The following is a 16345-nucleotide window of genomic DNA, read 5'->3' as shown; positions in this document are numbered from 1 at the left end:
AGAGTGTGAGGAGGACCCAGTCAGCCAAAAAGATCTCCCTAACTACATGTCTGAGGCAGGAGAGGTTCAACAGGGGTCTTCTGCTGTTTAGTCCCTCCCAAAGATCCTGGCCTCCTTATGCAAATAATCTACCTCCTGCTGGAGATCAGTTTTGTATACCTGGTGCTCAGGGAGGGGCAGCTGGAATGGAAAAAACGTTCAGGAGTGTCCCACTCCTACCTATATTTGCATAACTGGGAGGCCCACTCAAGTAACTCTTTGCAGCCCAAAGATCTGTTTCTCTTCCTTGGAAAAAAGAAACTCTTCCTACTAAATTCAAACAGATAGGGACGCCTGGGTGCTCAGTTGGTTAAGTGTCTGACTTTGGCTCAGATCCTGATCTCAGGATCCTGGAATAGACTCCTGAGTTGGGCTCCCTGCTGTGCAAGGAGTCTGCTGGTCCTTTCTCCCTCTTTCCCTCCCCCGACTTGTGTTCTTTCTCTCTCTCTCAAATAAATATATAAAATCTTTTAAAAAACAAAAAAAATAAGGACACCTGGGTAGCTCAGTCGGTTAAGTGTCTGACTCTCGATTTCGGCTCAAGTCATGATCTTAGGGTCCCAGGATTGAGCTCCAGTCAGGCTTTGCACTCAGCTCAGCAGGGAATCTGCTTGAGGATTCTCTCTCCCTCTGCCCCTCCTCCTGCTCATGTGCTCGCGCTCTCTGCTCTCTCTCTCTCTCTCCCCCTCTCTCCCCTCCTCTGTCTCAAATAAATAAATAAGTAAATAAATCTTTAAAAAACACATTGTTGGGATCCCTGGGTGGCGCAGCGGTTTGGCGCCTGCCTGTGGCCCAGGGCGCGATCCTGGAGACCCGGGATCGAATCCCACGTCGGGCTCCCGGTGCATGGAGCCTGCTTCTCCCTCTGCCTGTGTCTCTGCCTCTCTCTCTCTGTGACTATCATAAAAACCAAAAAAAAAAAAAAAAAAAAACACATTGTTTTTAAAATAAATACATAAACAATTCAAACAGAAATAATCTCATCTTAATTTGGAAGTTCACAAATCTTATCTGAATCTGAGTTCAGTAGTACAGTCAGCAGAAAACAAAAATCTCATATAGTGAAATTCATCCTTGAAAATTATCCAAATTGCTCATAAAATACAGTGCACATTGTTTTGTGTATATGACTTTGTACAAATAATATGTCCCTCTAAATGATCTACTTGTAGTTAGTCATAAAACCAATTTTTTACATGTTCCGCCTCTTAGAGCACTTCAGAAATTTTATGAAGTTAATAACTTGTTGATTTTTCCAGTTTCATCCTCTTCTTAAAAGGGAATCTAACAATCACTCCCTTTGTTAAAGTTTTTCTTTTTCTTTCTTTCTTTTTTTTTTTTTTTTGTTAAAGTTTTTCTAAAGCTTTCAGTTAAATCTCTAATTTCTTTCTTGACACATCCACGCATATGCAACCTAAATGATGTCTCCGTGGTTGGAAAATCCTTACCATCCTTGGCACATTATTTCCATTGGTTTTGCTAAAATGTAAAGTTCTCCTTCAGGTCTGATTGAATCCATTGCCAACAGTCACCAGCTTATAGAGTGAAAAGGCCTGCCTGTAAAGGTAAAACAAAACAAAACAAAACAAAACAAAAAACTGTTTACCTTGTTCTCTCTCTCTCCAGAGCTTCTGAATTTCATTCTTGGAAGTTAATGCAATATAATGGACTAGTACAGGTTTTATATTAGAAAAAAAAAATGTTTAAACCAAGGAAATGCAAAACAGGCAAATAAAATAAATCATTTCCTTGTTTTCTTCTTTTTTCTTAACTTTTTAAAATTGAAGTGTAGTTATATCCAGTATTACATTATATTAGTTTCAGGTGTACCACATAATGACTCAGCATGTATATACATTACTAAGTGATAAATCTAGCTACCATCTGTCACCATATAAAGTTTTTACACCATTGTTAACTGTAGTCCCTCTGCTGCACATTGTATCCTGGTGTCTTAGCCCATCCATCTTGTTTTGATCTTTACATGTCCCTGCTCACAAACCTTCAGACTATTTCAGTTACTAAAAATGTTCATATTTTTAAGTTTGGCCATTGAGGCACATTATAGTTGGATTCCATAAAATCTTTTTAGCCATTTTCCTATAGGTTCTATGACCCCACAAAAATGCACTTTTCTCTCTTGCCAATGATACCTTTTATTTCTCCATGCTTGTGACATTTATGTCTTCAATATTGCCTTCTCTTTTTGAAATCCCACCTGTCCTTCCAAGTAAGTCAATGTTGTCTCCTCCAAAAAGCTTTGAGTGAACATACCATCCCAACATGATATTCATGCATCTCACAAATACTTTTTAATTCCTACCATATGCCAGGCACTGTTCTGAATGTTTTTATTTAATAACTTAAGGATAACAGTTACTATTCTCATTTGACAGGTGAGGGAATGGAAGCACGGAAATTAAGAAACTTGCCCAAGGTTACATGGTAAATAATGTAATAAATAATGGAGCTGGCTTTGTGCCCAAGCTGTGTGACCTTAGCATCTACCCAAAGTCAAAGATTTTTCACTAAATGCATTCTTGGAAAGGTTTTTATAAAACATGTAGTCATAAAGGAGATTATGATCCCTCTTGGGGAGAGTTTAAATTAAAGAATGTATTCCTACTGCTGCTGGTTGGCTCAGTGAGTAGGGCGCGCAACTCTTGATCTTGGAGGTCTTGAGTTCAAGCCCCATATTGTTCTGTGAAGCCTACTTAAAAAAAAAAAACATTGTGGACACTCCAGGTGGCTTAGCGGTTTAGCGCCGCCTTCAGCCCAGGGCATGATCCTGGAGACCCGAGATCCAGTCCCACATCAGGCTCCCTGCATGGAGCCTGCTTCTTCCTCTGCCTATGTCTCTGTCTCTGTCTCTCTCTGTCTCTCATGAATAAATAGATAGAATCTTTAAAAAAAAAAAAAAAAGTATTCCTGACAGGTCTCAGCATCAAATCTTGTATATAACAAACATTAAGCTCGAGAAGGAAAGTAGAATTTTACAGTCCTCTAAAATGGTTCACGGAGAAGAGTCATCCAACTTTGTCAGGTTCCACTTTCTCCTTCTACAGACCAAGGAACAGAGATTCCGGTAATTGAGAAAAGAGACGCAGGTAGGTTTCATTCCTTTTTTTTTTTTTTTTTTTTTTGTAGGTTTCATTCCTTATCCAAGACCGTACACACCCAGTCCTCTTGCCTCAGTCATCCCATCTGATTCATCAAAATGAGTGTCCCCAAATAGGAACTCCTTGATCTATTCCCAAATTCCTTCCTTCCTCCCTTTGTGCCTGAACTAGGGAAATAGCCAGCCCCTTCATATTCAATATTTTTTTTTAATTTTTATTTATTTATGATGGTCACACAGAGAGAGAGAGAGAGAGAGAGAGAGGGGCAGAGACATAGGCAGAGGGAGAAGCAGGCTCCATGCACCGGGAGCCCGATGTGGGATTCGATCCCGGGTCTCTAGGATCGTGCCCTGGGCCAAAGGCAAGCGCCAAACCGCTGCACCACCCAGGGATCCCCCTTCATATTCAATATTGATTGCCTGACTCCTGGGAGTAAATTGCAGTTCCTATTTTCTGAGGTCATGTGCCACAGTGGAATGTATGAGGACATATGCAGGGATCATCTAGAAGAAACTATGCTAACAAAAGTGGGATATTCAGTCATGCATGGCCATGTAACAACTATGACAAGTTACAACTACAACCAAAAACCAATTTCAGACGTTTAAGGAGAAATTCTCTAGGTGAGGGTCTGTCCTCATATTACATCACAACCTACTCTGCATCTGTGTCAATCCAGCTGTTCTGGGTGGCGGAAACTAGGGAGCTGCTCCCAGGTTACTAGTGTGGGTGAGGCAGGGAAACAACCTGAGAATAACTCGGCCTTTCAGACTTCCAGAACAGACAACAGAGTGGGTCTGGGTAAAGTTGTGACATTTGCATCGCTGATCTCTTTTCTCTTCCTTGTTGCTTTTATCCTATCTCCTTGTGATGCCCCTCATATTTCATTTTCATTCCCCCTACATACCTGGTTTCTCCCTCCTCTGATCAAAGACACACCCTTCAAACTGCTTCAGATTATGCTCTGGCAACCAGAAGTGTCCCCCTCTGACACTCCTATTCCCACTCAGCATCCAGATATCCTTAACACCAAAATTACTTCTTTCTTGAATCATTCATTCCCCAAGTAAATTCAAGTTTAATCTTAGGAAAAGGACAGTAGTCCCCCATCATCCATGATCCTACTCTCCCGGTTTCTGTTACCCACAGTCAACTGCAGTGCAAAAGCAGATGATCTTCCTTCTGAGACAGCATCAGGTCAGTGTGATGCTACGTCACACTTATGTCATGCTTACATCACTTGCCTCATTCATCAGGTAAGCATTTTATCATCTCACATCATCATAGAAAGAAGAAAGGTGAGTACAGTACAATAAAATATTTTAAGAGAGAGACCACATTCACATAACTTTTATTACAGTGTATTGTTATAATTGTTATATTATTATTATAATTTTATTATTCAGTGTTGTTATTAATCCTTTTACTGTGCTTAGTTTGTAAATTAAACTTTATCATAGCTGTGTGCGTGTTTAGGAAAAAAAAAATGTATGTAAGGTTCAGTACTATCTGCAATTTCAGGCATCCACTGAGGGGTCTTGGAACGTATCCCCTGTGGATAAGGGAGGACTGCTGTACCTATTTGAAACATACTTCTTAATTTTATGTTTAAAAATACCCAAAGCAGTCAATAGCTCAAAGACTATGTCAGAATTGGAAAAGCCACTTTTCATGATGCTTTGCTTCCATTTGTCAGAAAATTGTCCTAGTATGTCAATTTTGTTAAGGCAACACACTTTTCTGCCATATGCCTGAAAAGTGTCATAATAAAAACACACATCTGTGATGTCTGCAGTGTAAATCATACCCTCCCATTCCCCACTCATCGCAGCAGCCTTGCTGACACAGCCTCCCTTTTTTGTCCTTTGACCCTCCCAGGAAGTGGTGGAAGGAGACTGGACAAGGAGGAATCAGGAGACTCTTCAGTCAATATGTGACTTTGAACACACTTCATTCCTTTCTCAGTCTCTTTTTCCTTATCTTCAAATTCCATGAACCCCTACTTTGCAAAGAAGCTGAGAGTCAAATGAGATCATTTATGCCGACTTGATATATAGTAGGCTGAATATAAAGGTTAGGTGAATTGAAATATTTAAGAATGTCGAATTAGTAAGATTTCAGGCTAATTGGAGAAGATATTCAGGGTCACATTGTCCCCTTTGAGAGGTCCATGTACCTTTGAGATCAGCCCCAGAAGTCAGAGAGAGAAGGGGAGGGTTTGAGCTACCAAAAAAAGTTTGATTTTCCTCATGCTTTCCCTTCTCTGCTTTTCTTCTTCCTCTTTTCATGCCCTAAAAGGAGGAATCAGGCACCTCAAGCTTAAACAACTCTTCTTACCTTTACTACGTTCAGCTGTATGTCTAGACCATCCTTTTTAGTTTTCATCCCACTCTGAAAGAGACAATTTTCCTTGAGAGAAGAGAATTCATTGTCTTGCCCTCAATTCCAAAGTCTATCCTGTGGCTATGCCCCAACCAGAATACTCAGAGTCCCAACTGTCTGGATTCTTCTCGGTTAATAACCAATTATCTACTGAAATTTCTGCTCAGACTAAGTTCACATTTCCTCTATCCCCAACTGACCCCCCAAATGCCTGATTTGCCTTCATTAAATATAAGTATAATTATCTGTGTCACCTGCTTATTACCCATTTATCTAAATTACTATGTAGCACAATGATGATGTATGTTATTAGATATGCATGAGATTAATGCTGTGGTGCCTTTTGTTTGTTTCTTAAAACACTGAGCCCTGTTCAGGCATGGTCAGTCTTCACAGTTTGTTTTTCATATAGCACAGAGACCTGCTCACTCCTTTGAAATAATAGAAGAAATATTATTCATAAAACTGCTATTGGGATTAATGAAGCAATAGATTTTTCTTTTCTAGCAGGGTTAAAACATATTTACAGGAAAAAAAATGTGAAAGAAAGAAAGAGTGATGGGGGTATCATAAAGGGCCTGTGAGATGATAGGGGAAGCAATCAACAATGAAAGCAAAATAAAAATGACATTTTCCTGTGTACAGTACAATTAGTTCATATTTCAGTAAAATGAAATGTGCAACAAAATCTAAACAGTTTCTTTAATCAATACACTAAGGATTACAGGTAAAGGTCAGTTTTGATCTGCAGCCAGACTGCAGAATTTCATTCAAAATGAGGAAGACCATTCATTCTTTGCATGACAAGCAGTAGAATATTTCAAAACTCTGTCAAGGTAAATCTAATATGTTTACATATAGCTTATTTTATTTAAAATACAAATTATACAATGAACTAAAATAATGGTATGTTAATGTAGTTATTATATAGTTGGTATAGTAGGAAAATAGTATTTCTTATACCATCTAGAGTCAGAAAAAAATGCTTCATGGCTTGGCAATTATAGATTAAGTTCTGAGGCTGCAGATATACTTATCCAAATAGTTGAAAAAACAAAATAAAATTGTTTTGTAAAATCTGCAAAAGGATAAACATACTCATGACTGTGTTTGTAAATTTGTTATTTCTTTCCCCAGAAATATATAAAATGAAATTTAAACTCCACGGTTTTACTCTTATCATAACTATGTACTTCTACTGAAAAAAAGAGATAGACCACTGACTACTCTAGAATCATTGGCAGAAATTTAAAATCTATAGCATATATTTATGAGAGTATTACCTTGCATCACTGTGGAATTATCTTCAACTAATTTAGAGATTACCGTAATACCTTGTGATGAGTTGGGATCATCAATTAGAGAACATAAATGCATTTGAAATATCCTGGGTCAGAGCTGTTGTATCAGATCATCTTTCATCTACACTGCTGTTTTTTCATGTCTCTGTGCCTCGGCTGCCTCATCTATAAAATACAGACAATAGAATGATGCATATCTCTGTAAGGTTGTTCTGAGGATTAAGTGAGTTAATAGTTGTCAAGTGTTTCAACCAGTTCCTGGCACAGAAAATGAATTGGTAAGTGTTGGCTACCATCAGCATCAGCATCAGCCTCATTGTTTCTGTTTTGCCGCCCCCATAGACCATTCTCCCCACAGCAGCCAGAGGGATTGTTTAAAGACATAACCCAATTTATACATCCTTCTGTTTGTTTTTAAAACATGTCTACAAATTCTGTAATACTCCTCCCATTAGAAAATGGACCTTTGTTCTCCTCCTTTTGAGTGTGGCTGAGTAACTTGATTTTACCAAATAGAGTGATGCAAAAATGATGATGTACAGCTTCAGAATAGGTCATAACAAGGTACTGTGGCTTTTGCCTTAACCAATTGCGCTCTCGCTCTCTCTCATCACGTTCCAACTGGCTATGTGGAGAGCACCCCATGGAGAAACCAAGGAACTGAGGCCTCTGACCAACGAACATGTGAAAGAGCTTGGAAGCAGACCCTCCAGCTACCAGGCAGCTTTCAGATGATTGCAGCCTGGACCAATAGTGACTACAACCCCGTGAAGACCCTGAGCCACAACCACCCAGCTTAGCCCCTCCTGATGCCTAGAAACTATGAGATAAATGCTTATTGTTTGAAACCACTAAGTTTTGTGTACTATGTTGCACAGAATGGATACCTAATAACACCACCCCTTGTGTGTCAGACAATGTTCTAGGCACTAGGGGATACAATGATGTACAGAGCAGACCAAATCCAGGCCCTTATATGGCATTTACATTCTAGTGGAGCTTATGGAATTCAAGCAAGTAAAGAAATAAAGCCAGGGAGCAGTAAATGCTCCAAAGAAAAATTAAGCAAGAGAAACATGTAGAGTTCCTAGGGACTCAAACGGAGACATCATGAAGGGGGCGGGGGTAGAGGTGAGGCATTTTCAGATGGGATGTATGAAGAGATAGCTTTAGGCAGAGACCTCAGTGATATGAATGAGGGAGTTGCATCATTATGTGGAGGAATAGTGGTTTGGTTTGTTGTTGTTGTTTCTAGGCTGATCAAATAAGAAATATAAAGACCCCCAAAGCAGAAAAGAGCTTGATGTATTCCAAGAAGAGTCAGAAGTCCAGTGGGATTAGGAAGGGGGGGCAGGGAGAGAGTGGTGTGAGAGGTAAGGCAGATGAGTAGCCAGGAATATCTTGAAGATCCCCAGCCTGAGCCCTCCCAGAGCTAACCATTGAAATGCAAATAACACTCAGGCTTCTTTCCGAGGATCACAAAGCATGCTTCTCTGACTTCATCCCCTCAATTACTGCATCCTAGTCACACTGGTCTTTGGCTAGCATTTATCATCCTCTAAAAAAAATCTTGTTCGCTTGCCTACATGCTTGTTTATTTTGTCTCTTCGTTTTAGAGTGTAAGCTCCACTGAAGTAGTAGACTCTGATAAAACTTTGTTGCATGAGTGAAAAGAGTGTCTTCCTTGAAGACTCTGTGAATAAAATTGCAGCCTAATATACTCGACTATAAATCTCACCAGGGGTATTAAGATAAGTAACTGGTACAGCCATGTAATGGAATACATTGTAGGATTTAAAAAGCATAAAATCTAAAAAACAAAACAAAACAAAACAGGGCGCCTAGGTGGCTCAGTCAGTTAAGCGTCTACCTTTTGCTCAGGTCATGATCCCAAGGTCCTGGGATGGAGCCCTCCATCAGGCTCCCTGGTCGGTGGGGAGCCTGCTTCTCCCTCTCCCTCTGCTGCTCCTTCTGCTTGTGCTTGCTCCCTCTCTCTCTCTTTCTGTCAAGTAAATAAATAAGACCTTAAAAAAAAGCATAAAATCTATTTTTTAAAAAATTCCAATACAGTTAACACACTGTTAATCATCTTGATTAATGTACTCTTCAATCCTCTTCGCCCATGTCACCCAAAGTCTACTTTTATTTACAGAAAAAGCTATCTAAGACATATTGTTTAAAAATGTTAATATGATTTATTTCTGTAGAATAAAAATACATTGTTTAATAAGCTCAAATATACACATATGCCTAATTATAACATATATATACCCCCACACACCTAATTTTAATAGAAACTATTACTGAGAAGTGGGATTATAGTAAACTTTAGCTTTGTTTTGTTTGGATTCATAAAAATAAACATGTTTTACTCACATAATCAGTGAATACATAAACAATCAGGAGGAAAAAAATAACTTATGATAAACCTTTGAATAAAGTTAATGATTACCTACTGACAAAATTTCACTTAAAGACTGTTTTTAAGCAAAAAAGTTAATTGTACCAGGAACAATTCTAGATGTTCCCCATACATTCTCTTAACTAAAAATAGCAACTGGGGATCCCTGGGTGGCTCAACAGTTTAGCGCCTGCCTTTGGCCCAGGGTGTGATCCTGGAGTCCAGGGATCTAGTCCCACGTCGGGCTCCCGGCATGGAGCCTGCTTCTCCCTCCTCCTGTGTCTCTGCCTTTCTCTCTCTCTCTTTCTACGTCTATAATAAATAAATAAATAAATAAATAAATAAATAAATAAATAAATAAATATTTAAAAATAAAAATAAAAATTAACAACCAAAAAAACTGATTAACTACTTACCACAGGTTTTATAAGGGAGATGTCCACATAGAATAGAATTTTGAGCTAGATTTATGCAATTATTTTTAGTACATGTATATAAATGATCACAGGCTGCTATTACTATCTAAAAGACTGTACTAATGTGTAACTGATCTTAAAACACCATTTAGGAAATACTATGCTCCAATAAAAATATAACTTATTAATGAATCCTAACTCAAGGATCTAAAGATTAGAAAAATATTTATTTATTGAAATAATTAATGAAATGTGTGTTCAGTCTCTCTGTTGGTCACAAATGTTTAAAAAATGAATTGATGTTCAAACTGATTTTCTAAAATCCTCTTTCACATTACTAGTACACATTCACACTACAGACACACACAGACATCCACATGTATGTGCACACATTCAACCTGCTAATTTCCTTATTACAATAGTGTTTCTCTGGAACTGATATAATTTCAAATGACGTGGGCATGAATCTAAGCAAATTAGGAAGTGTTGCTTTTCCTGTATTGGCAAAACAAACCCAACATTTTAAAAATTCAGCCTAACAGTGTTTCAACTCTTGAAGTGAGGAAACAGATGACAAGCTTAAGGAAATTCTAGACTAGATATTTATAAGTTCCAAAGATATCACAGTTGTTGTGCTTCTCTTTAAAACAAGCCTTTTTAAAAGAAGAATTGACTAATTAAGTGTGAGTATATGAACATATACAGGCAATTTGACAAAAATCCCCCAAATTAGGGAAGAATTCAGAAAATCTCTTGGGGTTTATGTTCTTTGCAAGTAGATAAACATCTTTCTAAAGGCTGGTGTTCTTTAAGGAGTTCGCTAAAACTGGCATCATAAGAAAATGGCACCATTTCATATGCTATTCCTTTCTTGTCAAAATGAAAAATATTCTGAAAAGTAAAGAAAATAGATTCGTGAACACTAAGTGTAAAAGGGTTTAAAAAATTTTTGGAGGGGGCGCCAGGATGGCTCAATTTTTTTAGTCCAACTCCTGATTTTAGCTCAGGTCATGATCTCAGAGTAGTGAGATCGAGCCCCACCTTGGGCTCAGCTCTGGGTGTGGAGCCTACTTAAGATTCTCTCTCCCTCTCTCTGCCCCTCCCTGCCCCCCCCCCCAGTAAAAAATTTAATCCTGAGTCACAGGATTAAAAATAAAGGAACTCAAAAATCTAAAAATAAATTAACTCCTTGAATATTATTTCACTTGATACAACAAAAGTAGTTTAGTACAACAAAAGTTTGCTTTAAGATTTTGCAGATCACAACTGCTGAATTCCAACAAAAGTATCTATAGCTCAGTAGGGTTTAACTTCTTATCAAATGTTACAGAATAGTTCTATTTGCTCCTGAAATACTCCATTGTATTACAGCTTTGCATCTGTCCCTAGGAATTATGTTACAAAAGCCCAACTTTGCTTATGTTTCACTTTTTTAATATGTTTTCAAGTTCTTAATGTAACAGGCTTTTAAGACTGGTATTCAGGACAATGACAAAGTGTCAAGCAGAAGAGAAGTTTGTTGGTATATTGGACAAATATTAAAAGAATTATTTATTTCAAAGGATCATTACTATAACAAACATAGTATGTCCTACCGAAAATAATTCACTCTACTATAAAGGAAAATATCCTATTAAATAAAGAAACTTCAACTGATAATCCTCACCTGAGATCTCCACAATTCCCTTTCCCTTATGTTATGTACATTCATAAGCAAGTTCAGGTCATGATCCTGGAGTTCTGGGATCAAGCCCCATGGTGGGCTTCCTGCTCAGTAGGGAGTCTGCTTCTCCCTCTCCCCCTGCTTGTGCTCTCTCGTTATTTCTCTTTCAAATAAATAAATAAAATCATGAAAAAAATAAATTAGAAAGAAAGATAGAAAGAAAGAAAAAAAAGAAAGAGAAAAACCTGTTCCCATTAGTGCAGCAGATAAAGATTTATGGATAAATGGATATATATATATATATGCATATATATATGCAAATACATAGAGTATGCATATATATGCATATACATTTATATATATTATATATATTATTATATATAATATTGCATATATATATATGCAAATACATAGAGTATCTCTGGAAAACTAAACTAATAACTGTGCTCTCTCCAGAAAATGACTTGGGTAAGTAGGGACCAGGGGGAAAGGGGAAACTTTCCTTTCAAACGACATGCCTTTGATTCTTCAAAGGTTTGGTAGTATTGATTTGAGGATTACGAGGACTGCTAACTACAATTCCCACTCAAATGAGAATTCCAATTCCACTGAAGTTACAAAGATGGGGTATGACAGCAGCTGATGGCTTGAAGATAACCCGGAAAGTCTTAAATTGATCAGTTGACATTTCAGCTTTGTGGAGCTCTCCTCTTTTATTTTTCAGTTTTTTTATTTCCTAAACAAGTTCCAACCTTCTATCCCACCCCAAGAAATGCATTCCTTTAATCTGTGGTATAAAAGAGGGGTTATACAAATATTAAAATTGTAGAATCCTTGGGATGCCTGGGTGGTTTAGTTGGTTAAGCATCTGCCTTCAGCTCAGGTCATGATCCTGGGGTCCTGAAATCGAGTCCCATAGGGCTCCCTGCTTAGCAGGGAGTCTGCTTATCCCTCTCCCTCTGTCCCTTCCCCACCCTCCACTCATGTTCTCTCATAAATAAATGAAATACTTAAAAAAAAAAGATTTTATTTATTTATTCATGAAAGATACAGCGAGAGAGGCAGAGACACAGACAGAGGGAGAAGCAGGCTCCATGCAGGGAGCCCAATGTGGGACTCAATCCTGGGACTCCAGGATCATGCCCTGGGCTGAAGGCAGGCACCCAACCACGGAGTCACCCAGGCATCCCAATAAAACACTTAAAAAAAAATAAATAATATTGTAAAATCCATTTTAAGTCAACATTGCACACAGAATAAACTTAATTTTGACATACATTTATTTTATAAATTCTTCTCATTTATATTTACTTTTAGTACATCAATCGAAAGGAGCAACGAAGCCATTTTGATGAATATGAAAAATAGAAATCAGGAGTTATGTATAATCATTTGTCTTAACTCTGTCTCTGCCTCTAATCCACTTTTATACTTTGTTTTGGTTGTGTAGTGTCACAATACTCTTCATCACACAAACATATAGTTACAAGGAGTCATAGTTTTTTGTTTTGTTTTTTTTTTAATATTGTGCCTTGAAACTTCAAGTTGCTCTTTAAGTAAATTCATTCAGAAATTAAAGACTTGTGATAAGAAGTTTGTTTCAAAATTGCATCACTAATAACACCTAACAATTGCTTTATACTATAGGAGTTAGGTGCGAAATGCCCAAAACTTACAATAATCATGGAATCTATCTATAATGCGATATTATCATGAGATGACAAATGATGCTCTGTATTACAAATTAACTGTTATCCAAAGCAAATGAAAACCTAGAACCAACTTCAGAAAGCATAAAGCAAGACATCTGAATCCATAAGTAGTGTTTGGCTGATAAGTCACGCATCTCTTGGCAAAGAAAAATTGCAAATTTAACAAAATAATATTGGTGTCTTACTAGTCAAGGCAGAAAAAATTTGACTCAGATGGAATTCAATTTTCTTCATTGTACACATGATGAAGATATGCATGAAAAAAATTCATACTGCGTCACCCACAGAGTTGCACTGCTCAGAGATCTTTCAAGGGAAAGCTTGGTTCTGAAGAGTACAATCAGCTGGTAGTTTTTGGCTGCACTACATTTAGGATTTGTGGTAGCATCCAAACCCAGGGCACTCTCTCTAGGCAGCTCTAAGCCAATGAGAGAACAGAGTTGGGGGCCTAGGGTCTGGCCATTTTTGCCAACAGAGAACTCTTCTGTTGGCAATCTACATTGTAACTCTCTGTAGGAAGGGCCAAGACTTGCTGAGAGCCACAGAGCCCATAGCTCTTCCTGTTTAATTCTTAATTTTTCCTTTGCTCCTCCCACAGGTGCCAGATTTCCATTACAGATGGACTACTGCTCTCTCGCCTTTATCTTTCAGAGGCCTTATCCCTAATAAATCTCTGGCACTTCTTATTCCATCTTGATGTCTGCTTCCCAGAAGACATGAAGTGACATATGTATATGAAACATGTATTCGCCATCTTTATAATCCACTTTAATTCACTGATAGCAGACACAAATCACCATTCATCTCTTCTTTATTTGTTTGGCTCTTGTAAAAATGCAACTTATACAGCCACAGTGATAAATCTGTTCTCCGTTGGCCACTTAATTTATTAAACAGTTGCTACCTGTAAGCATTTGCAATTTGAAGAATCATTTCCTAAATAGCCCATTCCAATCTTAGCATTACTCTATAGTTGTTTTCTTGGCAAAAGGTACCTAAAATGCTCTACCATTTTTCATCGTAAAAGTGATAAAGCCAAGACATCCAATTAGCAAAAAGCTTCTTCCCATTTGAGACAACAGTCCAATTTGTCGAAACGAGTGCTTTCTAGATTCAAAATGTTTATTACTGTTTTTTTAAAGGATGAGGAAATTTGTAAAGATAGCTTTTTTATTTGTTGCTTGTGAATCCCACATGCTAAAACTGTCAAATATTTAAGATTCAACTCAAAAGCAGAATGTGAGAACCAGAAGTAATTAAACCAATTTAGTAAACATGTATCAGGACCGCTTACCAAGCCTCCATTTAGAATAGAAATTTCCAGCTCTTACCGGAACCTGCAAATTTTCAGACATTGAGACATCTCTGTGAGCTCTATCTGCCTGCCACATTCATTGTAACAAATGGACATAACTCCCAGAAAATGTCCTCGTAGAGCTTTAAAAGCCCAAGAAAGGAAAAGTGACACCATCCCTTCAGTTTTACCCTACCAAAAACTTAGAGATGGGTTTTTATTTGAGTTTGTTTTCCTGACTGTTGAAAATAGGCTGATTGCAACAGAGGTGTCAGATTGCTTCTCTTTATGTCAACTTCAAGTTCAAATTTAGGAAATCATCCTGCCATCAGAACATGTTGTGCAAATTAACAATAGATTTCTAAGTCATAAATACATTTTAACAGGTCTAAATTTTGCCGGGGTTGTTCTCTTTTCCATCTCATTATAGGTGCTTTATAAAAGTGATTGTTACTCCCATGATTCACTGGGGGTGAAATACCTTATCAGAGTCGACATTTGGAAGAACGTTTCTCAGGAACAACATAGTGTTCTCAGTTTTCAATGTTCTGAATACTCCTAGCAATAGACAGTCTTTTGTCTTTTCAGTAAAATAAAGAGGAGAGGCAGGGAGGCAATTGAGGATTCCCTAGTACAATAATGTATTAAATTAAGTAACTGTTGTGTAGCAAGACTCTAAAGGAATGGGGCCAGGATTTCTGATGAGCCAAGAGTGTGAAGCATAGACCACTGGCTTGGAGAAGGACAGAGTCAGAAGAGTGAGTAGTACTCCCAGGGGTAGAGAGGCTCAGTATCAAGATGATTCTGGAAGCTGTATGAACTCACTGGGGAAATGTGTTTTTAAAAAGCTAGAGCTTTTTGACAGAGGTTGTGACAACATGCTTTCCCTGTTTCTCAACTTGCATAGGCCTAATCCAAGGAATCCCATTTGGGGACACATGTTATTTTCCCACTTTGTAGGCAATTTGGTGATTAAGAAGGTGAAAATATCAAGTGATACCCCAGAAGGGCCTAGAAGGATTACACCTCCCTGATAACTTAGGTCCTTCAGAGAATCTGAGTTCATTTCCTACTTTAAACACAGAGAAGGGGATCCCTGGGTGGCGCAGCAGTTTGGCACCTGCCTTTGGCCCAGGGCACGATCCTGGACATCCGGGATCGAATCCCACGTCGGGCTCCCGGTGCATGGAGCCTGCTTCTCCCTCTGCCTGTGTCTCTGCCTCTCTCTCTCTCTGTGTGACTATCATAAATAAATAAAAATTTTAAAAAATAAAAATAAAATAAACACAGAAGGAGTGCCTGGCTGGCTCAGTTGGTGAAGCATGTGACCCTTGATGTCAGGATTGTGAGTTTGATCCTCATGCTGGGAGTAGAGATATACTTTTTAAAAATTTTAATTGATAAATAAATAAATACATAACAGAAAAGGCTGAAATCATCCTAAATGGTTATATGGGGTCTTTTTCAGCTTTGGGTTCCTACATCTCTTTTTAAAATTCTAATATGCAAAAAAATAAAAATAAAATAAAATTATAATATGCAATGTAGGTTCACAGTATGTTACTGTCTACCAAATGCTAAACAGAACTCTAACAATATCTTCATGGATTGTGAACACCTGTAATTCCTATATGAAGCCTGGTACTAATAGATCAATTATACTTTTCTAAGGTGTATAACAGATACATGTTTTCCATAAGGATGAATGAAGAAAGGCATATCTATGCTAAGAAGTTATTAGTAGCTACTATATTAGTTTGTTTTTCAGATCCAAATCAACTGTAATTAAGTACTTACTATTTAATTGGATTTTCTCTAATTAGATTATAAGTGTTATCATTTATAAAGAAATTAAGCATTTTAAATAGATATAAATATTTCACATAAACAAAATAATCAAAATAGTTATATATAAATGATTCCCAATAAACCCTCAAAATTGCTTCTATTTTACAAAAGATTCTAAGTGCTCATTATTTCTCATTCTTCAAAGCTCAGTGCAGATTTTCCTCCCCCAT

The 16345-nt window shown here is 37.6% G+C and overlaps 1 protein-coding gene and 1 long non-coding RNA gene across 4 annotated transcripts in view; one reads left to right on the top strand and one right to left on the bottom strand.

The window, feature by feature from the left end:
* LOC144292738 (uncharacterized) overlaps window positions 1-16345 on the top strand; it is a 96754-nt gene that overhangs the window by 6354 nt on the left and 74055 nt on the right. For both annotated transcript variants that reach the window (XR_013360078.1, XM_077863534.1), the window contains one exon: window positions 4308-4414. Coding sequence is in view for 1 of the 2 variants with exons in the window: in XM_077863534.1 (XP_077719660.1) it covers window positions 4308-4414 (107 nt within the window). In the remaining variant the exon portion in view is untranslated. The remainder of the gene's footprint in view (window positions 1-4307; window positions 4415-16345) is intronic.
* On the bottom strand, window positions 1290-14507 carry LOC144292739 (uncharacterized). Of its 2 annotated transcripts, none has more exons than XR_013360080.1 (5): window positions 14328-14507; window positions 8712-8843; window positions 6824-7006; window positions 5496-5549; window positions 1290-1596 (listed from the first exon to the last, which is right to left on the bottom strand). It is a non-coding gene; the product is annotated as an uncharacterized LOC144292739 (long non-coding RNA). The 2 variants fall into 2 exon arrangements; XR_013360079.1 differs by having other exon boundaries at window positions 6875-7006.

Source organism: Canis aureus, chromosome 21 (assembly GCF_053574225.1).
Source record: "Canis aureus isolate CA01 chromosome 21, VMU_Caureus_v.1.0, whole genome shotgun sequence".
NCBI lineage: Eukaryota > Metazoa > Chordata > Mammalia > Carnivora > Canidae > Canis > Canis aureus.
Note: the sequence above shows the minus strand (reverse complement) of the source record. Positions and strands in the feature narration are given on the sequence as shown.